This window comes from Penicillium vulpinum (genome assembly GCF_028829585.1).
Source record: "Penicillium vulpinum strain IBT 29486 chromosome Unknown utg000003l_segment0_segment0, whole genome shotgun sequence".
Lineage (NCBI taxonomy): Eukaryota > Fungi > Ascomycota > Eurotiomycetes > Eurotiales > Aspergillaceae > Penicillium > Penicillium vulpinum.
Genome location: NW_026643243.1, coordinates 6,743,244 through 6,764,252, shown reverse-complemented (window position 1 = coordinate 6,764,252; position 21,009 = coordinate 6,743,244). Strand labels below are relative to the sequence as shown.

Below are 21,009 nucleotides of genomic sequence, written 5' to 3'. Positions count from 1 at the left end.
ACATTTTGTTAGACTTATCTTACAGAACCCCCCCCCCCCCCCCCAAGATCAAACGTCAGATCGCTCGATAAACGATAAATAGACCGGACTCAACAAAAAGCCTTGTCGTTCTTTGTCCAAACAACCGCCATCATATATTCGTGATCAGATTCATTCAATTATCGTTTAATTTCTCCTCGACACAACGACTTCAGCCATGTCGCCACGAGAGACCAACGCCACTTCCACAAGGCGACGCTCCTCGTTGTCATTTCGTCCCCGCCCCCGTACTGCCGGCCACGCCGTGCCGATGTCAAAAGAGCTCACTTTGGACACATGGGAGGAGCCATACGTGATGGAAATATGCCAGGATGACCATGCGCCAGTTGTGGAAGTGATGGACCCGTTCCCAAACGGGGTCCCGCGGCGCCGTGGTGCCAAAAGTTTTTCGAGTTTGAAGCATCCTGTGGATGGTTTGGTCGCTCTCGGCCGCCGCCTGTCCGTCAGTCTTCGAAATAAGCCTTCCAAGCAAACACTTCCTATCACCGAGGACATCAAATTGGTTGCTGACGATGAAGACTGTCACTTCCACGATGTTTCGAACCATGCAAACCATAAGCGCATGGCCTCCGGTAGCTGGGATGCCCGGTCAACGAAAACAAATTGGCACCAGGGCTACAGCGTCAACCGGCGCCCTTCTTTGAATAGTGTGTCTGCCCTGCATAGTTTCTATGCCCCCACCGCCTCAATCCATGCCCCTATTCCGGGCCGTGGGCGCCAGGCACCTCCAGTTCTACCAACTCACATGTCTGCGGGTGCAGCGGCGCGTGCTGCAGCCGCAGCGCAGAATGAGGAAAGGGAGGCTGCGCGGGTGGCGAAAGCGGAACTGGATAACAAGAGACAGATGCTCGATATGAGGGTTCCACAAGACTCGGAGAGCGGTATTTGTATTGACCTGCGCGATCAATCGGATGTGTCAGATGCCGATTTGCTGAGCGTCATGCGACTTGGTAAGGATGAATCCCTTGATAGGCAGCGCGCGTGTTTTACTAACTTTGGGGGTTTTGTTTCTCCAGATCCTATACCTCTGCTTCCGGCTGAGATTACATCCCAAATTTTTTCATATTTAGACCCTGATTCCCTCATGGACGCGGAGCTCGTGTCTCGCACTTGGTATCGTGCGTCCTCTCCTCATGTTTGGAGACAGGTATTCCGCAATGCACATGGCCGACGGCCAGCAAGTGCGACGGCCTCTAAGGTGAAGATGTCATCTGGCTTGGGAAAATCAATCCCCAACCAGGATTGGAAGAAGAAGTTTCTTGTTCGGCGCGCCCTCGATCAGCGCTGGGCTGATGGTAAGGCTGCAGCCATTTATCTTCAAGGTCACGAGGACAGCGTCTATTGCTCTCAATTTGATGAGTAAGTTAACATTGATCCACTGAGGTTGTACATTGCTAACAAGTTTGCAGGGATAAAATCATCACTGGTTCCCGTGATCGGACGGTTCGTGTGTGGGACGCACACTATCCATGGTCATGCAAGAAAATTATTGGGCCACCCGCAGCTCGTACTTTCCGCCGTGGTCCAGTGAACAGTCCAACTGCTCAGGCTACAGGGAGCTCCCCCTTTCTGACTATTACCCCGCCATGGCCCACCCTGGATGAGACAACGGAAATTACCGCTCCATTGGAAGAAGAATCGATATACCACAGTGCGTCAATCCTGTGCCTCCAGTTTGATGAGGAGATCATGGTCACGGGGTCTTCAGACTTTACCTGTATCGTGTATGATGTCAAGGATGACTACCGACCGATTCGTCGCCTTTCCGGTCACCACGCCGGTGTGCTTGATGTGTGTTTTGATGACCGATACATCGTCTCATGCTCTAAGGATACCACCATTTGTGTGTGGGACCGAAACACCGGTGCTCTTTTAAGGCAGCTTAACGGTCACGAAGGGCCAGTAAATGCTGTGCAGCTACGTGGTGACCTTATAGTGTCAGCCAGCGGCGACGGTGTTGCCAAAATGTGGAATGTGATCTCAGGTCAATGTGTCAAGGAGTTCACCAGCAAGGACCGTGGCCTCGCATGTGTCGAATTCAGTGACGATGGCCGGACCATCCTCACTGGCGGCAACGACCGCATAATCTATCAATTCGATGCCAACACGGGCGAGCTCGTCAACGAGCTCCACGGACATACGGGCCTCATTCGATCTCTGCATCTCGACAGCGCAAACAAGCGTATCATCAGCGGTAGCTATGACATGAGTGTCAAGGTCTTTGACCGTGACACGGGTAACATGTCCATCAATTTCCCTGGCTGGACCACAAGCTGGATGTTGAGCGTACAGTCCGATTATCGACGCATTGTTGCAACGAGCCAGGACTCCCGGGCTGTCATTATAGACTTTGGATATGGTTTAGACGGGATTGACCTGTTGGAAGAGTGATCTATTTGCATTTCTTTATATACCGCTTGTTTTTCATCTCAGCGCTGCTTCTTCCCCTTTGTGGGTTTGCTCCGTCGTCATCATCATCATCATCATCATCATCATCATCATCATCATACATTGCTTGGATTATGGGAGTTGGATCTGAGGTTTCTCGGTCTTGGGTACAAATTGGATCAGATCCTGGAATATTGGCAAAATAGATTCTCGCCTTTCTTTGTTACTCTTCTTTGTTATACCTACACATATTGCATCAACACAAGAGTATATATACACTGGCATATATCATTTAGGGTGTTACCCCGTCATACATGTCTTTACCAACGCTAGGCTATACCCCCCGAACCTTGAGGATACGACAGCGTAAAAAGAAAGTGATAGTCTGACGACTAGATACGCGACCATTTCCCCCTTCCCTCTTATTCTAGCGTAATAGTTCTACGGGGGATTCTAAATGTCGGCAAGGAGTTAGACTAACCAGTCACTCATACAGTCAGTGTGCGGTAAACAAGCGGAAAAGATGCTTCCGCTGCCAAAGCCGTTGTCTATGATCCAGTGTGCCGCCTCTGACCCCGTACGATGAGCAAAAATTGGGTCACAAATTTCGTCAAATGACATCCTGAGATTTCAACTCGGTCTTCGAGGCGCCATGATTATGAGCAAGCTCGGAGGGCTGACCTCCGATTTTGCGCCAAAAGATTTTTCAAAACTTGAAGTATGTACATAGATGATGGGCTCCGCAATATCCCAGCTACATCATCAATACCCTTTTTTTTTTTTTGAATTTGACTTCACTGCTGCCGAAGCTGGCGTTACGCGCATTTCTCCATATGTCGGACGCATTGGGGATTGGTACAAAGCTAATACCTCGTTTGGGTCGGAGGGGGATATGGAGATGTGAAACGTGTTGATCTCCTTTTCCAAAATATTGTCATTTATATATACGGGATATAACAGCAGCGACCACCGAGATACCCCCCAGTGCCGACTGTTTGACAACATATTCGGTCTCGTTGGCCCAGAGTCAATTTCACAAAGTCAGTAACAATATCTATCAGCGGCTGATATCAAGCCCGTATGTTTCACCAGATAATGCTCTTGAAGGTGACTCCCAACTAAGTAGCTGGCCTTCCACTGTGCCCAGTTATGTACGGAACTATGATATGACTGGATTCCATGATGCTGTCACAGCCTCGGCTCAACGGCTTCTATGGAGATTTTACAACTTTCACATTCTGCTCTTCCGGCCGTTTGTGACTCGATAGGCGTCATCTGTAATATATAGGGAAAATACATCCAACCCGCCGATTCAGAATAAATCTAAGGAGCAATGTAGACTACTGTGCCTCGAGAGTGCACACCTGACTATTCAGTCTATCCAAGACGGGCAAGTCAGCAACACACCAATTACGACCTGGTATGCAATGTATGTGACACGCACGCTATCACATAGTTTCCTCCGAATGTTCTATAACAAACAAATCAGGTTCTTTCTCATCCAGGCAGCCTTGATACCTTCTATCTTTCTCGCCGTCTACAAGCACAACCCTGCTGCTTTTGAATGGCTCCGGGACATCGATATTGCTCGTCACCTACTCAATGAATACGCCGTCTACGGAACAGCGGCAGGTCACTACTCCAGCATGATCAACGGGCTCTTTGAAACCGTGATCGCTTCAACGGAAGACGAGGCTTGGAGCCCGACACACCAGTCGAACGTACTCAATAGTCTCTGTGATCAATTTCTACGTTCAATTCCGGATGGTGTTTCGCAGTAGCTAACAAGTACGCAACCCTTGAAATATACCAAAATAATATGGACATTGGAAGCGTTTTCATCTGGTATCATGTATGAGAATCACATAGGTCTCAACTATGTTTTTTTCTTCAATCGTAATCTGTATGACCCAGTGTAGTGTTCTGGTATGATCCCATATACAGCGTGTGTGGTCGAAGGTTAGCATATATTATCGGATATCTTGTATCGCGACAATAACCTCGATTTCCAATCTCTTGCGAGTTTTGTCGTCGCCTGAGGCGATACGGCAGCTAAGATCAATAGATCGACCATTTCTGCTTGTCAAATATAGCGGCGGGCAAGGCGGTAGCAGCAGCGGTCAGTCACTGAAGTCGCAACGCATGGGCCTACAATTTGATATTCTGGGCGACAGCACGATGTAAAATTTGATATATAAGATTTGACCTGTTGCGGTGGAATGTTCCTCACTTCACGATGTAATAGTTTCATGCAGCGAAGTAATATCCCAGCTACGATATGATACGTCACGTAAACCTGACACTTCAGGCATCAAGGCATTGATTAGTTAATCAATCTGTGATTCGCTAGAAAAGGTGGGCTAGCGCCAGTGTGATCCGTGGGATTTAGCATCAAAACAATCCCTCTGCTGTTTCCCATCAACCACACAAGCAGAGACTGAGAAGAAGTCCTGGTCTTGCGGTGTAATATCTTTCTCAAGTTTCTTTTCCGCTTAGCGCTTATCTCAGTCTTATTTTCCGCTTTAGCGTTTCGATTGACAACTATTCTACCCCACCATCATGGGTGAATCCAGGTTCGGCTTTTCTCCTATTCCCCGCCATCTCGCGACCAGATACAGCCTTACTGACGCCGATCGATTTATAATTTCAGACAGGAATTGCTGGCATGGCTTAACAACCTGCTGCAGCTGAACCTTACCAAGATTGAGCAGTGTGGAACGGGGTATGGTTGATCAATATTCTCTCCGACTTCAAAGGGCCCGCGGGGGTGGTCAATCTTTATATAGATCAGATGGGCTAACGTCTTATCTTGTCTGTAGTGCTGCCCTCTGCCAGGTCTTCGATTCGATTTTCAGTATGTAATCACCACGAATTGGCGCAACAATTGAGAGAAACGGATCCCGTACGGAGTGGAACATATGCTGACTGGTCTATTTCTTTGTTCAGTGGATGTTCCCATGTCCCGGGTCAAGTTCAACGTGAACACTGAATATGCTTACCTGCAGAACTTCAAGATTCTTCAGAGTATGTGAAGGCGGATTCCAGATCGGCCAATCCCCTTTTTTAACATATCCAATCATTCCAGATGTCTTCGCCCGCCACCAGGTCAACAAGCCTGTACCCGTCCAGTCCCTCACAAAGTGCCGCATGCAGGACAACCTTGAGTTCCTCCAATGGGTTAAGAAATACTGGGACCAACACTATCCCGGTGGTGAATACGACTCCGTTGGGCGCCGCAAGGCCTCCGGCGCCCCTGCCTCCGTTGGAGGAGCCCCCGCTTCGCGCGCCCCGTCTGCCAGTAGTGCACGCCGTGGAGTCACCCCGACAGCCGGCGGCGTCCGTCCCCGGGTTGCCGTTGCTGGGGCCAGTGGAGCAGCCGTTGCTGCCCTGCAGACGGAGATCTCGACACAGAAGGAAGCGATCGCAGGACTGGAGAAGGAGCGCGACTTCTACTTTGCCAAGTTGCGTGACATTGAACTGCTGCTCCAGAGTGCTATTGAGGCCGACCCCGAGCTCGAAAAGGAAGAAGATACGCTTGTTAAGCACATCCAGGGAATTCTATACTCGACCGAGGTCCGTTCCCTTGAATTATTCGCTGAGGAATCCCCAAACTGACGCTTATGCGCTTTCCCAACAGGACGGCTTCGAGATCCCCGCTGAAGGAGAAGAAGTTCCGGCTGATGAGCTCGAGACTTTCTAAACTTTCTAAGCGAAATGAGTTCTGGGCCCGAGAGGAGGAAAGACCCGTTATTAATACCCCCGCGTCTTTTTATTCTTTCTTGTCTTCCATTGTCAAATAAGACGAGCTGAGCACGTAGATACATTGGAGTCAAGTGCATACAATTTTTTTTTTTTTTTTTTGCAAGTGGTCTGATACTTAGGCTTAAAATAGGTTTATGGGGAATGGGATCGGCGAATGATTCTTAGTACTACGTACTCCGTACTCCATACACAACGTACAATGGGATTGGGTGGAGTGGTCTCACACAAATGAATTTCCCATATATAAAGTAATGTACGGAGTAGTAATATGTAGTAATGTCCAAAGTATTTACATTGAATTGAGACAAACACATATTTACAACATATGCAAGTAACCTATATTCCCCTTACCTTTGTTCTCCCGTTATATCCCATTTGACAGTCAGTCGATGATAATTAAACCTGCATGGTAAACTAATCCCAAAATAGATTAGTCTCCTTGGCTAGAACCTCATCTGGGCCCTGTCACTTTCTAATTCGTTAATCCGCTGTGGTACCTGCGTTGAGAGAGCTGGCTTTTGTTTTTGTTTTTTCTTTGCTTCTTTTTTTTCTTTCTTTAGAATCCAGGTCAGAATTCAATTCCAAACCATCTCCTAAAATTAGGGAGGGGAAAAGAAGAAGAAAAAAAGGATCTGCCGGAGACTAGTTTGACAATTCGTCAACACGGGTCGCCTACGGAGAACGGAGTAGACTAGGCTTCGATAGGGGATTGTCTGGTTCGGTCTGGGTCTTTTTCATCATTTTCCCCCATTTCGTTTCTTCTCTTTCGTGTCTTTTTGCTTTCTCTTTTGCTCTTTTGACTTTGAATTCCGTCCTCTCTTGACACTGTGAGAATTGTGCCGACAGTGTGACCATACACTGCCCTGAGAGATTGTCAACCCCGAGCTGCTTACCCCCTCATATTAAACGCTCCATATTTCTCTTTTCGGGTCCAACAGATATCCAAAAAAGAAAACCACAATATGGATTAGGACTGGAGACTGGACTCTCTTTTTTTTTTATTCCACTATTCTTTTGTCACTCTTTTACTCCAGGTATGTGTTGACTGGTATCAATTCAAGGCCCCGAGGTCGATCTGTTTGCTTACCTTGGGGCTTGCCCCCATTGAGTTCATACTAACTCATGCTTAGTCGTTTGTACGATTGCCATTCCTTCATAATTGTGTGCCATATCCCACAAGACTCTTGGAAAGCTATTCATCCGACGCTTTTCTTGATCTGATCGGTTTGGCTACACTTTTGCCAACATCCATTCATTCATACTGTCAACCGGGCCATTCCTTTCTCGGATCTTGATATCGATCTTTCCACTCCAACTTTGCGCACGCTAGAACGTGTTTTTCTTTCATTTAAATTTACGTTGACGTTTACCGACTACGTTTACCAACTTCAACCTTACCATCCCATTCTTCGCAATACTGTGAAACTTCAACCTCTGTGAGGATCAACGATACATTCTTTGTCTTGCTTCTTTGTCTTGATATTCCATTGCATATGATTGGCAATTTACGTGCACGTGTATGGAAACATTGTCAACATGGCTCATGGTCATTTCCGTCACTCGCGCATCAGCAAGATAATCAGCGCCAGGCGTCGCCTAGAAGCTGAGCTTGATGAACAGCATGCCTCCGATTTACTTGAAAAAGATGATCCATTTCAAAACCCCATCCTCACCACTGATATACTTCCGACTGAAAATTGCGACTCAAAAAACTCTATATGTCTTGAGCATGACATGAACGAATCCGATGCACTGCTTGAAAAGCGGGATGTGACGACCTCCGCCGACCCGAATGTTATCGAGACTGTATTGCAGATAGTCGATGCGAGCTCACAGACCCTCTTCAAGTCGACCGCTACTGACTTTTCGATGACGATATCGGATTCTACGGGTGCTATTTACACTCTACCAAGCTCGGACAGCTTGGCTGCAGGTGCGACTGCGACTGCGAGTGCCAGTATCTCTATAGATTTAGGACTATTGACCTCGACAACGCCTGCCTCTGCTACCCAGCCGACAGCTTCGCCACTATCTGAGACGTCTTTTTCAAGCATCTCCGCGAAGGCTACTCAACCTTCTTTGACTGTCTCCACGAACTCCACCCAAACTTCTTTGACCATTTCCACGAACTCCACCCAAACTTCTTTGACCTCCACAAATCCCACAAGTCAATTTCCGTCAGCATTAAGATCTTCGTCAGCCACAGTCATCAATTCGTCTGCATGGACTTCTACTCGTCTCGGCGCTTCTTCCACCTCTATTCTCTCTGTTGTGACAACGACACCCCAGGCGCACAATTACTGGTCGTATTCTAGTCCTAGCTCCGACTCCAGCCCCAGTTCCACCTATAATTCCAGTTACGGTTCCGATTCCAGCTCCTCGACGACCCCCACCTCCAGCACAGATTACACCACTTCTTCATCAGATGTATATGGAGGCTCTGGGCCCACTGACTCAGCGACTGGTACTGGAGCCGCGCCAACTACAAGTGAGACGCAAGCCTCCGGACCTGGTTCGACAAACAATCCCGCCACACCTAAAATCGTGGGCGGTGTAGTAGGATCAGTTGCTGGTATCGCTCTCATTTTTCTTCTTCTATTTTACTTCCTCCGCCGCCGAGGATTCTTGATGGGCAAAATAGGACGTCCCACTATGTTAGGTGACGCAGCAGCTGGGGCCGGAGCAGGGACTGGGTCTAGAGAAATGTCTCAAAGGCGTGAGAGCAACGACCCCCTCTTCACAGCCTCATACCTGGCCCCCGCATTCATGAAGCGCTGGCGTCAGTCCACGGCAACAACCCGTTCTGGAAGCACCATCGACTCTGTCCCCAGCGAGCGCGGGTTCCAAAAGATTTCCGGCAGAAAACTTCCTCCCGTATACACCCACGGCGGCGATGGATATGGAGGCGGAATAGATGGCGAGTCCCCCACCGTACCAGCATCGGGACCAATCGGATCGACCTCTTTCTATGCTCCGCCCCCATCCTCGCAATATGGCATGCCCCTGGATTCAAACTACACTCGCGAGGTTGAGGAGCATACCCCACCGACCCGACCCAACGTCGTGCATCTCCCTATCTCCAGTTCGGTCAACGTTTCCACTCCGGTCACTGTCACACCGGCCCACCCGGTTGCACAACCGCAGAGCGCAATTCCCTTTGCGCCGCCGCGGCCAGATGGCCTCGGCCGCAGTTTGCATAGTTTCGACGGGAGTCGAAGCAGCCGCTTTACTGAGGTTATTGAGTAATTTGTCAATGCTGTGATATGGGACATGTGAAACGATGGAAATGAAGTGATGGTTGGGAGTTTGTAGGCCCTCTGTGATATCGGACTACGGGGCTTGTCCCCGATCGTGGCTTTTTTTGTTGTTATTAATTTTTGTTCGATTCTACATTTTTTGTGCCATTGTAAAAGCACATTTCCTGTCTTTGATTGCCATTTTGTTATATTTCTTTTTTTTTCACTATTGATACCCCCCCCCCCCCCCTCTTTCTATTTTCTCTCTTCTCCTTTTTCTCTTGCTTCTTGTTCAAATTATCTTTTCTTCACTATCTTTTCACTTGATGTTGATGTCTTTGTCATTGTAGATATATTACTTCGTTCTCTTGGGATGACCATGTGTATGAATCAAGGCCTAGACAATACAAAATCAACTTGGATAATCTATGTAGTTTTAAAGTCATCGAGCTTCGTATATGAAACATTGTGCATTTCCCAGACGTATAGAAGGCTCCTGACAGGGAAATCACCCAAAATTTGGACTGGTGATGCTCACTGTGTCACATACCTTTAGGGTTTGCCTCAGGAATCCCACAGACCATGCATGCTGACCACGTGGCAAGGCCGGTAAGAAATACCTGCATTGCAAGCTACATCTGGGTAATGTCATTCTAGGACTGCTTCATCTGACATGTGAGATTTTTATCGTATTGCCATCTGAGACCAGCTACTGCCGCTGCAGTCGGATTTGATATTTCTTTCGCTATGAGTCAAAAGAGATGTTCTCCCTTGAACGCTTTGCAAAGGTTGCCTCACTTCCAAGAAAAATGCATTTCGAGTATCAAATGGAAGCTGGACTTTGGTGGCATATGTTTGGGAGTGGGTGCAGGTGCTATTCAGGATTCGTATCAAGTGAGGCTTGGGGGCTTGGTAGGTTTATATCTGTCCAAATCTTGGCATCACCTCTCGTTTATCTGAACTTACACGAGTGGAAGATCAAATCTGTGTCGTACTTTCTGTTCCACCCACTGTCAATTCCTTAGCTGTTGTGTTAGAGTACGCGTCCTTCTGCCTAACTACTCGAAAGCTGGAGCAGCCCCGTCTTGGGGTGAATTGGCCCGATATCACTGCTACCTATTGCACTGCCCTTCTGTGGGCAAGCTTCTTGCCTCTTAGGTCATAATAGAGCCCATGAGGCGCCCAGCTGGCCATGGGATGTATGAGGCGCACCGCCACATGTTTAAGCGCACCGCCACAATGTGCGCCACAAAGCGATCTTTGCTCCCCTGTTCTCCACGCCTACTTTCACCCTTCACCCAGGCTACCAACATCAGATTACTACATACGGAGCTGTGGCTTGCGAGGTTAAATCATTTCTTTCGTGTGCCTAGATGTATTGCCACAATAGCATCGCATGCCCATGACACAGTCTAACCGCTCAAGTGGACACTTCCCCGTCTCCAAGCAACGAACACGGGTGCAAGCCTCATGATGTGACCAGACCCTAACTCGCCTCCTTACTTGCGCTCATTGCTAAAAACAATAATAATGCCAATGGGATACATATTTTGTCGAATGACAATTATCAAGCGAAATGATTGGGTCCGTTGAGAATCGAGGCGCAGCAAGAAGGTCCCACTATTATTGAAAAACCCAATTTGATCGAAACGCCGTCACATTGGATAGATGGACTTGGCGTAGCGCTATTCGATGACTGATCCCATACCTCGCTATGCATGTAGCATGGAAAGAAACGGAGCTAGAGTTAGAGAAACAAAGCCCGGCGCTTAGAGAGTACATTCCTGGGGGTTTTGGGGTAAATTTCAATGAAGTTCGCCTTCTTCTCAAACGTGATACTATTCTCACATCATACACGGGAGATTTACGTAGCCCCTGTTCCAAGCAAACAAAGATTATTACCGCCAAAGGGGGCTGTGTGCTCCCAAACTAGATAGATAAGTGGCAATATCCTGACAATATCACTTCAAAAGCATATTATATTTTACTTTTTTGCGACTGCTCTGCTTTTCTCGAGTGGATATTTTATATCCCTCTTATACTTGGCTTTCTTTTCAAAGACCCTCGTTGCGAATTGCCAGAAGAAATTTGACCAAATACTCGGCGTCTGGGCATCCTTGGTAGTGTACACAGCCCCATCGAGAGGGGAAAAGATAACAAGGTAGTCTCGCAACTCCGACGGCACACGAGACGTTTTTAATATCAGAGATTATTGCATGAACCTCTATATGAGCCGTTGTTGCATTTGATTCGCATATTCTTCTGGAAGAACTTTGTGTGATTCACACTATGTCTTCTTCAAACAATGATACCTCCCGCCAGGGCTCACTATTAAGTCCTGTTATAGTGACAGATTTTTCGGGTAGAGAGGTTGGTCACTCAAGCCATCCTATACAAGCCTAAACTTTTTCGCTGATTATCTAATTTCATTTTATCTCCAGCGATCTATATCCACAGTCTCTTCTGCGTGGTCGGGTCCTACAGATCTAAATCCCAGCCCAACTTCTCCTATCTCACCAGATACAGCATGGAATGCACCGGACCCAGGCCGGCTAATGGTTCAAAATGCCTCACATCGACCGTCACAGTCGATCGATGGCGATACATTGCGTCCGCGGGCAGACTCATTCGCGTCTTCTACAGATACTGTAGTTCGCTCGCGGGCGAACTCTGAAGTAGACCCAGCCAATACTTCCAAAGCCGTCTACGACGATGTATCGCTGGCGGATGCGTTGAAACCGGATCCTCGGAATGAACTTGATTTCCAAGTGGAGGATAATCGGTTTGCGTTTTCCCCAGGCCAACTAAACAAAATGCAAAACCCAAAGTCCCTGGCTGCATTCCATGCTCTGGGCGGCTTGTATGGTCTGGAACGCGGTCTACGGACAGATCTAAATGCCGGTTTGTCAATAGACGAAGGGTGTCTGGATGGTACTGTCAGGTTCCAGGATGTGGCACCTTCGGCGGAACCCACATCTACAGAGAAAGCTCCATTACCAGCTGACACTTCGGCGCCGACGCCGGTCTCAGCTGGTAATGGTTCACCCTTCGAAGATCGCATTCGTATCTTCAGTCAGAACAAACTACCTGCAAGGAAATCAACCGGGTTGCTGAAACTATTTTGGATTGCATATAACGACAAAATCATTATATTATTGACTATCGCTGCAGTGGTCTCACTGTCCCTGGGGATATACTCGACCATATCAGAAGGCACAGGCGTCGACTGGGTGGAAGGAGTTGCCATCTGCGTGGCAATTTTGATTGTCACAGTTGTCACGGCTGTCAACGATTGGCAAAAAGAGAGACAATTTGCCAAACTTAACAAACGGGCAAGTCTTCCCTTACCAACTCCAAAAAACTGGACTCAGCTAACATCCCAGCAGAATGATGATCGTGAAGTCAAAGTCACCCGCTCGGGTAAGACCAACATGGTCTCAATCTACGATATCATGGTCGGCGACATCCTCCATCTTGAGGCAGGCGATTCCATCCCTGCGGACGGTATTCTGGTCACAGGCTATGGCGTGAAGTGCGATGAATCGTCCGCCACCGGCGAGTCGGATCAAATGAAAAAGACCCCCGGACAAGACGTCTGGGTGCAAATTGTCGACGGCAAGGCAACTAAGAAACTCGATCCGTTCCTGATCTCTGGTAGCAAGGTACTTGAAGGTGTGGGAACCTATGTTGTCACCAGTGTTGGACCCTATTCTACCTACGGACGGATCTTATTGTCGCTGCAAACCCCTAATGACCCAACACCGCTCCAGGTCAAGCTGGGTCGGCTGGCAGATTGGATTGGATATTTGGGTACAGCGTAAGTTTATCTTCCTACTTCCTTTTGCCTTTTTTGTACAAGTTACTGATGGTAATTGACAGGGCTGCTGGTATTCTTTTCCTCGTTCTGCTTTTCCGATTTGTAGCCGATCTTCCTAATCACCCGGACAAGAGCGGTGCTGATAAAGGCAAAGAGTTTGTGGATATTCTTATTGTTGCTGTCACGGTTATTGTTGTCGCTATTCCAGGTAAGTGCCAAGTTTCGTACTTTTATTTGAATTCTGGCTGACATCCATGTTCTTCGCTAGAGGGCCTTCCATTGGCAGTAACGCTAGCTTTAGCCTTTGCTACTACACGAATGGTCAAAGAGAATAACCTCGTCCGTGTCCTTCGCGCATGCGAGACAATGGGCAATGCCACTGTCATCTGCTCCGATAAAACGGGTACATTGACACAGAACAAAATGACTGTTGTGGCCGGAACCTGGGGCTCGAATCAGGGCTTCAGCCAGGGAACTGAAGATGAAGACGTGAAGAGTTCAATGACTATTTCAGCGGTTTCCCAGCAATTATCGGCTCCCATCAAAGATTTGATCATCAAGAGCATTGCTTTGAACTCGACTGCATTTGAACAAGAAAAGGACGGGTCCATAGATTTCGTCGGTAGTAAGACTGAGGTTGCGATGCTTCAGTTGGCCCGGGATTATATGGGCATGGACCTTGTCTCAGAGCGTGGCTCTGCTGAAATTGCCCAATTGATTCCCTTCGACTCCTCCAGGAAATGCATGGGTGCTGTTTACCGTGTTCCTGGTGCTGGCTATCGACTACTTGTCAAGGGAGCGTCAGAGTTGATGGTCGGCGCCTGTACCACACAAATTATCAATATTGATAGCTCCAAAGAGAGGCCCGATGTGGAGCAGCTTTCAGACGCACAGAAGCAAGGCCTCCTCGAGATCATCGACAATTACGCTCACAAGTCTCTTCGGACGATTGGCATGGTCTACAAGGACTTCACAGCCTGGCCACCAGTTGAGGCCAAACATACTGAGGACCTTTCAGCTAACTTCGAGAATTTTTTCCATGATATGACCTGGGTCGGAGTGGTGGGTATCCAAGACCCTCTTCGCCCCGAAGTCCCATCAGCCATTCGCAAATGCCACTCGGCAGGCGTCCAAGTCAAGATGGTGACTGGTGACAACGTTGCCACTGCCACTGCTATTGCGGCTTCTTGTGGAATCAAAACAGAAGATGGTTTAGTTATGGAAGGCCCAAAGTTCCGTCAGCTTACAAACGCGGAGATGGATGAAGTGGTTCCGCGCCTTCAGGTGCTGGCGCGATCATCCCCCGACGACAAGCGAATCTTGGTCGAACGGCTTAAGGCTCTCGGTGAAACGGTCGCTGTAACAGGTGATGGTACCAACGACGGTCCAGCTTTGCGGACAGCAGATGTCGGCTTCTCCATGGGTATTGCTGGTACAGAGGTCGCGAAGGAAGCGAGTTCGATTATTCTCCTGGATGATAATTTCAAGTCCATTATCACAGCAATATCTTGGGGACGAGCTGTCAATGACGCCGTTGCCAAGTTTTTGCAGTTCCAGGTCACGGTTAATATCACAGCCGTGATACTCACCTTCGTGTCATCTGTGTACAGCAGTGATAATACCAGTGTTTTGTCGGCCGTGCAGCTGCTCTGGGTGAACCTGATTATGGATACTTTCGCCGCTCTCGCCTTGTAAGTCCCCCCACTTGTTCTTTTATATTTTGCTTTTACTTTTTACTAACGTTTTGGAATACAGAGCCACGGATGCCCCGACTGAAAAAATTCTTGACCGCAAGCCTGTTCCCAAGCACGCTTCTCTCTTCACAATGACCATGTGGAAGATGATCCTTGGCCAAGCAGTGTACCAACTAGCCATCACATTCATGCTCTATTTCGCAGGTGACAAGCTCCTTTATGCCCATCTCAGCTCCGACCCCGAGATGCGCACGAAGCAGCTCTCCACCGTGGTATTCAATACGTTCGTGTGGATGCAGATCTTCAACGAATTCAACAACCGCCGCCTCGACAATAAGTTCAATATCTTCGAAGGCATGCTCCGCAACTACTGGTTCCTAGGAATCAACGCCATCATGGTCGGCGGTCAAATCATGATCGTCTACGTGGGCGGCCAGGCATTCGGCGTAACTCGCTTAAGTGGCATCCTCTGGGGTGTGTGCATTATCTGTTCCATTGCCTGCCTGCCCTGGGCCATCGTGCTCCGACTTATCCCAGACTACCATTTCGGACTTGTTTTTAATGCCGTTGTTGGCGGTATGACTGTTGTTTTGCGCCCGATTGCTAAGGCGTGCAAGGTGATCGGTCATGGTATCAAGTCATTCTTTAGGCCTGTGAAGCGTTTCACTCGCCGTTTTGTCGGCAAGGGGAAGTCAGAAGATGAAGTCGAGTTGAATCCCCAGCCGGCCGATTCTGCTGATCCCGAAGAAGCTCCTGCGAGAATTGAACAGAACAAGCAAAAGTCCCCTGAGCGTCCTGCCACGCCTACTCTTGTCGTGCCCCCTATCACAATTACGACCTCTCCTTAGTTGTCATTTTAGCGTTGATTTATTAGCATTTGGTTGGTTTTTGATCTTTTATTGTTGTGCTATTTGTATATAAGCACTGGGCTTGAAGAGGATGTGATGTGTATATATACCACCAAAAAAACGACACTCCTGTATTAATTATGAAATTTACTTCTCTCTACATGAAAAATCTTCAACAATTCAGTAGCCCTCTTTACTTACCAAAATACTTGATAATATAGAAAACATAGCTTCTAGGCAACTAGCTTGAAGGTGTACTATGTTTCTGCCTCAGGCCATAACACTCCGTCTACCAAGTGTCCAGCTCCGTCTCCCGTGGACTTCCCAATTGATTCCGCATTGCCCTGTCGACTCACCTAGTTCTCTTGTTTGCGATCAGTTAATCTGATATCTGTCTCTCTCAAACACACATTAATCTTTTATCCTGTCCCCATTGGATCTCATATTGCTCGGAGACATTCCCACGTCACTAATCTCCCCGCTTCCGCCCACCGCACCGATATACCAACAGGCAGCTCCCACAAAGCTTCCTCAACAACCCATTCGACTGGCTTGGCCAACAACGACTTGATTGAGACCCATTTCCACTATTTCCTCCCTCATTCAAACCATAACCGCCACCATGTCGCAAATCAACTACCGCACCATCAACATTGATGCCCTGGACCCCGAGTCCCCGGCCAACTTCCCCATGGAGTCCCTCCTCCCCGCCACACTCCCCCAAGCCGCAAGCGCCAGTGACGCCACCAATGCCGCGACACAGGTCCGCCAGATGCTGCGCGGCGGTGACCCGGAGGGTGCTCTGCGGACGGTCCTCGATACGGCGCCGCTAGGCGGCGACGACCGCGCTAAGGAGGTGCATCTTGCTACCGTCATTGATGTGCTGCAGGGCATCCGACAGGGCGAGATGACCCGCATCCTGGAGGGCGTGTGCAGCGGTGATGGCGGCGCTGAGCGGGCGGATTGCTTGATGAAATACCTGTACGTGGACACTACTGTTTCCATTGGTGGAGGAACTATCTTGTGGAAAGTTAGTTGTGGATTTGATTGCTGATTTATTGAATACAGGTACAAGGGAATGTCCTCGGCTGCTCCCGGTACTCAGTCGCCAAAGAAGGCAGTTTCGCCCGAGAACACTGGCTTCTCGCAGATCCAGGCTCGCAACTTGGCTGAAGGTGGTGGTGGCGGTCAGCAGATGAGCGTTCTGCTGAGCTGGCACGAGAAGCTGGTGGAGATTGCTGGTACTGGGTCGATTGTGCGGGTCATGACTGATCGTCGGACGGTTTGAGCAGAGAAAACAGCATCTGATGGAGGTTCGTTTCTTATGATTTACATTTGACTTTTTTTTTGTTCTCATCTTCTTGGTAGAGGCTTGCATTCCATACATCCCTGTGGATGACATCTTCCAGTGTCGCTTTAAGCGTAGTTTTACATTAGTATATTGTGACAAAATGTTGGGCTCTTTCTCTTGGCCCTTTTGTTTCCATTCTTCATGGTTTATCAATGTTACCTCCCTCAAGGACATCCTTGAGATTGATATCGCCGCTGCCGCGTGGCAGCGGCTTCCGCTGGCCCTCGCCTTCCTTCCATCCAATCATATAGATCAACCGGAACGTCGCTGGGATACCAGGCGCACCGTCCTCCATATGCAGAGAACGGTATATAGCCTCATTAGCCAGCAAGACATCCCGCGAAAGCGGTGCCGAGTCACGGTTCATGATCGCGTTACTCTCGCCCATCGCCTGCAAATCCTTCATGAGCGCAAAGGTATCCGGGAACTCGACCACAATATCCTCAACATCGACAGTAAGCATCTTGAACCCAGCACGGCCCAACAAGTTCCCGACATCTTTGACATCCGCCAGAGGCGACACATGCGGACTCACACCGCCGCGTCGCTCCATATCAGCCAGCTGTAGCGACCCGCGCAGCTCGAACAACGTATCGCCACCAAACATGGCTGCGATAAACGGCGCATCGGGCTTCAGTATTGTGTTCACCTGTTCCAGCAGCGCGGGCAGGTCGTTGATCCAGTGTATTGAGAGCGACGAGAGCACGGCGTCAAAGCTGTTCGGTGCGTATGGCAACGTTTCCAGGTCCGGAATAACATCCCGCTGGATGTCGATCTCCTTGTTAAATGGCTCGTTCTCGTCGCGGTGGAGCAGCGCGTGCGATGTCTCCACGCACGTTAGCTTCGAGATCTTTTCTGATAGTGGTGGTGTGATGGTTCCTTCCGGCATGGATGAGTCAAGATTGGGGGATGTGAGAGCTCGGGCGATGTTGCAGCTATTTGCACCTAGATCTAGAACGCTTGGGAAGTCACGTTTAATGTCCTATTCATGGCGAGAGAAGCTCTTGTTAGTGGATGTGTCTTTTTTTTTCTATTTCTGCGTTTGCTTCGTTGAGTGGCTTACCAGTAAGCGCTCACATAACCGCATTGCTACTTCATCTTTCAGGTAGTCGACTTTCCGACTCTCTTCGACATTCCGGGCTGCCCGATCTTTTTGGAGGTGTTTGGCTTTGCGGTTGAAGACCTCAAGCATTGGGTTGCCAGGCGTCTGGCTGGCATATTTTCGGATAGTGATTGTTGGGGCAAAGCATCGCTTTGAGACACTGGCACGAAACGTCTGTAGAGATATCATTGTGGCTGTATAATGGATATGGATGATTCTAAACCCTCAAGCATGCAAGTCTATGGGTTTGCGGCGATGGCGGGCAGAAAATGGCGGGATCGGAACTGACGTCGATTGTTGACGCGGAAGAGCTTCCTCTCCGCAGACCGTCGACCGTCGACTTCCTCCAATTGGTATTTTCGCGACATTTGGCCTGGTGTCAGTTTTTACATCCGAATTTTGCATATTGTGCATAGTACATTGAGCGTGATAGAACCATTGTAACCGCTGCGCAAGTAAGTCCTCGCCCGCCAACACGCTCCTCTCAGGGTCTCTCTGATTTGGCGCAACAAGGTTGGGATTCCGAAAATTAATATATTTTTACTCAAAAAGTCAAGCTATCCCATAGCTACGAATTCGCTATCAGCCAACTTGTTTACTTCATTACAAAATTCGGCTCTAGACCCCCACAGAGACGAAGCATGATTTGATCCAAGTACACGCCTCGAAAGCTACCACACACCATCCCGCTCGCTCCTCCACGTCAAGACCAAAATGTCGCGTCCTTTCCCATATACCTACATATCATGTCCCTGCGCCGACACTCCGGTCCCTGATCCAGCCAGGAAGCAAAGGTCAAGGGAGTCCCCGCAGAAATCGCCGCAGAAGCCACCACCTGAACGGGCAAACACAGACCAAGACAAGAAATTATCAGTAGAAGAGGAACAACAAGTAGTTGATGAGGACGAAGAGCAAACATTTGACCCCCGCTCTCCACGGTCCAATTTCTCGCTGTATCCGCCTGAACAGCTTCTCTACTGTGAGGAGTGCCACCAGATCAAATGCCCCCGATGTATTACGGAGGAAATCGTAAGCTGGTATTGTCCTAGCTGCTTGTTTGAAACACCGAGCAGTATGGTGCGAAGTGATGGTAATCGGTATGTACTAAAGGATGTGAAGGGTTGTGTTCGAGTGTCCGCTAACACGCGCATATCTATAGGTGTGGCCGAAATTGCTTCAATTGTCCTATCTGCACAGCCCCGCTGGCTGTGAGTACCATTGAGAATGTTACAGGGAACGGCCCTCAGCAGGGTCCGTGGGTGTTGTCTTGCGGATACTGTCTTTGGACGACGCTAGACATTGGCATCAAGTTTGACAAGCCGACAAATATCCGGAGTCAACTGCAAAAGATGACAGACTCCACTGCCCCGGCTGCTCTCAACCGCTCGAGACAAGCTTCTCGCACTTTTGGAGATCTGAAACATCCGTTGTCTAGCTACGCGTCGATTGACGAGCAATCCAATGCGCGCGAGCGCGGTGGAGAGGAAGCTGCACAAAAAGAAGACCCGGCTGCACCTCCAATGAGCACGGATGCCCGGTTCGCAGCCTTGAAAAACTTTTACCGTACACAGATATCTGAGACATCAAACTCGTCAAATGATCATCTTAGCTCGGAGTTTGGGTTCTCTTCACCCGGCGCCCTAAACCGGCTCATGTCTCTCTACACATCCTCGTCGCGTCTAAGCGGGCTATATGGTGGCAGCAAGAAGCCTAAATCCAAGCCACCCGTTATGCGCGAAGCCCTTACTGCAAGCGAGGGCCTTCAGGTTGTCCCAGAAAACAACGAGACGGACATGATTGCACGACTTCAGTCTCCAGAATGTGGCTGGGATGGCATGGCCTCAATAGAGCAGCGCGCAACCCAATTACCGGACGCCCGCTTCGTCGACGATCTCCTCCCACTCCCAGTCCTCCTCCGCACCAAGCGAGCCAAGCGCTGCAAGTCCTGCAAGCATATCCTCGTGAAGCCTGAGACCAAGCCGCAATCTACTCGCTTCCGCATCCGCCTCATTGCCCTCAGCTACATCCCCCTCCCAACCCTCCGCCCTCTAGCCCTTTCTTCCTCATCGGCCCTTCCAGCCATTGCCCCAACCACCGACCTCAACTCTCTCACCCCCCTGCGCCCAATCCACATCCTTCTCACCCTAAAAAACCACATGTTTGACCCCGTCCGCATTACCCTTGCAACGCCCCCCGTAACCCCAGGTCACGTTGCAACAAAAGTCACAGTTCTCTCTCCGCAGTTCGAGATTGGCGCGAACAGCGATGTCTGGGACGAAGCGTTACAGGGTGGTGCCTCTGCACCCGTAACGAACGACTCTCGCTCCGCTGTTCTACGCGGAGTCCCCGAGGCAGGCAAGGTGTGGGATAAGGGCCGGAACTGGACAACCGTCGTCTTGGAGGTTGTCCCCGGTACGTTGCCTGGGAGTAGTGCTGAAGGTGGTGATGGCAATCCTGATACCGAGACTAATGATGAGGATGTCATGGCGGTTGCGGCTTCCAGGCAGGATGAGGATGTGCTTGAGATTCCAGTCTTCGTGCATATGGATTGGGATGCGGATGCACAGCTTGATCAAGGGAATGTTGGGAAGGGATCTAAACCTGATGATAAGGTTACCAGGGAGTTAGCTTATTGGATGGTGCTGGGTGTGGGGAGAATCCAGCCTTCGTTGTAGATAGATAGGGGATGCTTATCGTCTTGTTCATATTTGCGTCGACTGGTTTGCATTTTTATACCTTTCATACCCCGAGTGTATTTGTTTTTCGGTTCAT

General features: G+C 49.1%; 8 protein-coding genes across 8 annotated transcripts; 7 read left to right on the top strand and 1 right to left on the bottom strand.

The window, feature by feature from the left end:
* Positions 1–196: 196 nt before the first annotated feature.
* N7479_007590 (F-box/WD repeat-containing protein) lies at positions 197–2,430 on the top strand (the record flags this gene model as incomplete). Its single annotated transcript, XM_057255284.1, has 2 exons — positions 197–1,398; positions 1,449–2,430. 2 exons carry the CDS (start codon positions 197–199, stop codon positions 2,428–2,430), a joined length of 2,184 nt encoding a protein of 727 aa, XP_057109146.1.
* A 1,463-nt stretch (positions 2,431–3,893) lies between these two features.
* On the top strand, positions 3,894–4,208 carry N7479_007589 (uncharacterized protein; the record flags this gene model as incomplete). Its single annotated transcript, XM_057255283.1, has 1 exon — positions 3,894–4,208. One exon carries the CDS (start codon positions 3,894–3,896, stop codon positions 4,206–4,208), a length of 315 nt encoding a protein of 104 aa, XP_057109145.1.
* Positions 4,209–4,986: 778 nt separating this feature from the next.
* On the top strand, positions 4,987–6,127 carry eb1 (microtubule-binding protein BIM1; the record flags this gene model as incomplete). The annotated part of the gene is made up of 6 exons (XM_057255282.1): positions 4,987–5,000; positions 5,078–5,149; positions 5,247–5,281; positions 5,374–5,451; positions 5,513–6,000; positions 6,065–6,127. 6 exons carry the CDS (start codon positions 4,987–4,989, stop codon positions 6,125–6,127), a joined length of 750 nt encoding a protein of 249 aa, XP_057109144.1.
* A 1,598-nt stretch (positions 6,128–7,725) lies between these two features.
* Positions 7,726–9,435, top strand: N7479_007587 (uncharacterized protein; the record flags this gene model as incomplete). The annotated part of the gene is made up of 2 exons (XM_057255281.1): positions 7,726–8,495; positions 8,565–9,435. The coding sequence occupies 2 exons, from the start codon at positions 7,726–7,728 to the stop codon at positions 9,433–9,435; spliced, it is 1,641 nt and encodes a 546-aa protein (XP_057109143.1).
* A 2,545-nt stretch (positions 9,436–11,980) lies between these two features.
* On the top strand, positions 11,981–15,784 carry pmcB (putative calcium-translocating P-type ATPase(PMCA-type); the record flags this gene model as incomplete). Its single annotated transcript, XM_057255280.1, has 4 exons — positions 11,981–13,242; positions 13,305–13,450; positions 13,511–14,933; positions 14,998–15,784. The coding sequence occupies 4 exons, from the start codon at positions 11,981–11,983 to the stop codon at positions 15,782–15,784; spliced, it is 3,618 nt and encodes a 1,205-aa protein (XP_057109142.1).
* A 622-nt stretch (positions 15,785–16,406) lies between these two features.
* N7479_007585 (actin-related protein 2/3 complex subunit 5 family protein) lies at positions 16,407–17,072 on the top strand (the record flags this gene model as incomplete). Its single annotated transcript, XM_057255279.1, has 2 exons — positions 16,407–16,765; positions 16,853–17,072. The coding sequence occupies 2 exons, from the start codon at positions 16,407–16,409 to the stop codon at positions 17,070–17,072; spliced, it is 579 nt and encodes a 192-aa protein (XP_057109141.1).
* A 202-nt stretch (positions 17,073–17,274) lies between these two features.
* Positions 17,275–18,426, bottom strand: N7479_007584 (uncharacterized protein; the record flags this gene model as incomplete). Its single annotated transcript, XM_057255278.1, has 2 exons — positions 17,275–18,117; positions 18,199–18,426. 2 exons carry the CDS (start codon positions 18,424–18,426, stop codon positions 17,275–17,277), a joined length of 1,071 nt encoding a protein of 356 aa, XP_057109140.1.
* A 525-nt stretch (positions 18,427–18,951) lies between these two features.
* N7479_007583 (putative dynactin Arp1 p62 subunit RO2) lies at positions 18,952–20,912 on the top strand (the record flags this gene model as incomplete). Its single annotated transcript, XM_057255277.1, has 2 exons — positions 18,952–19,334; positions 19,397–20,912. The coding sequence occupies 2 exons, from the start codon at positions 18,952–18,954 to the stop codon at positions 20,910–20,912; spliced, it is 1,899 nt and encodes a 632-aa protein (XP_057109139.1).
* Positions 20,913–21,009: the final 97 nt, after the last annotated feature.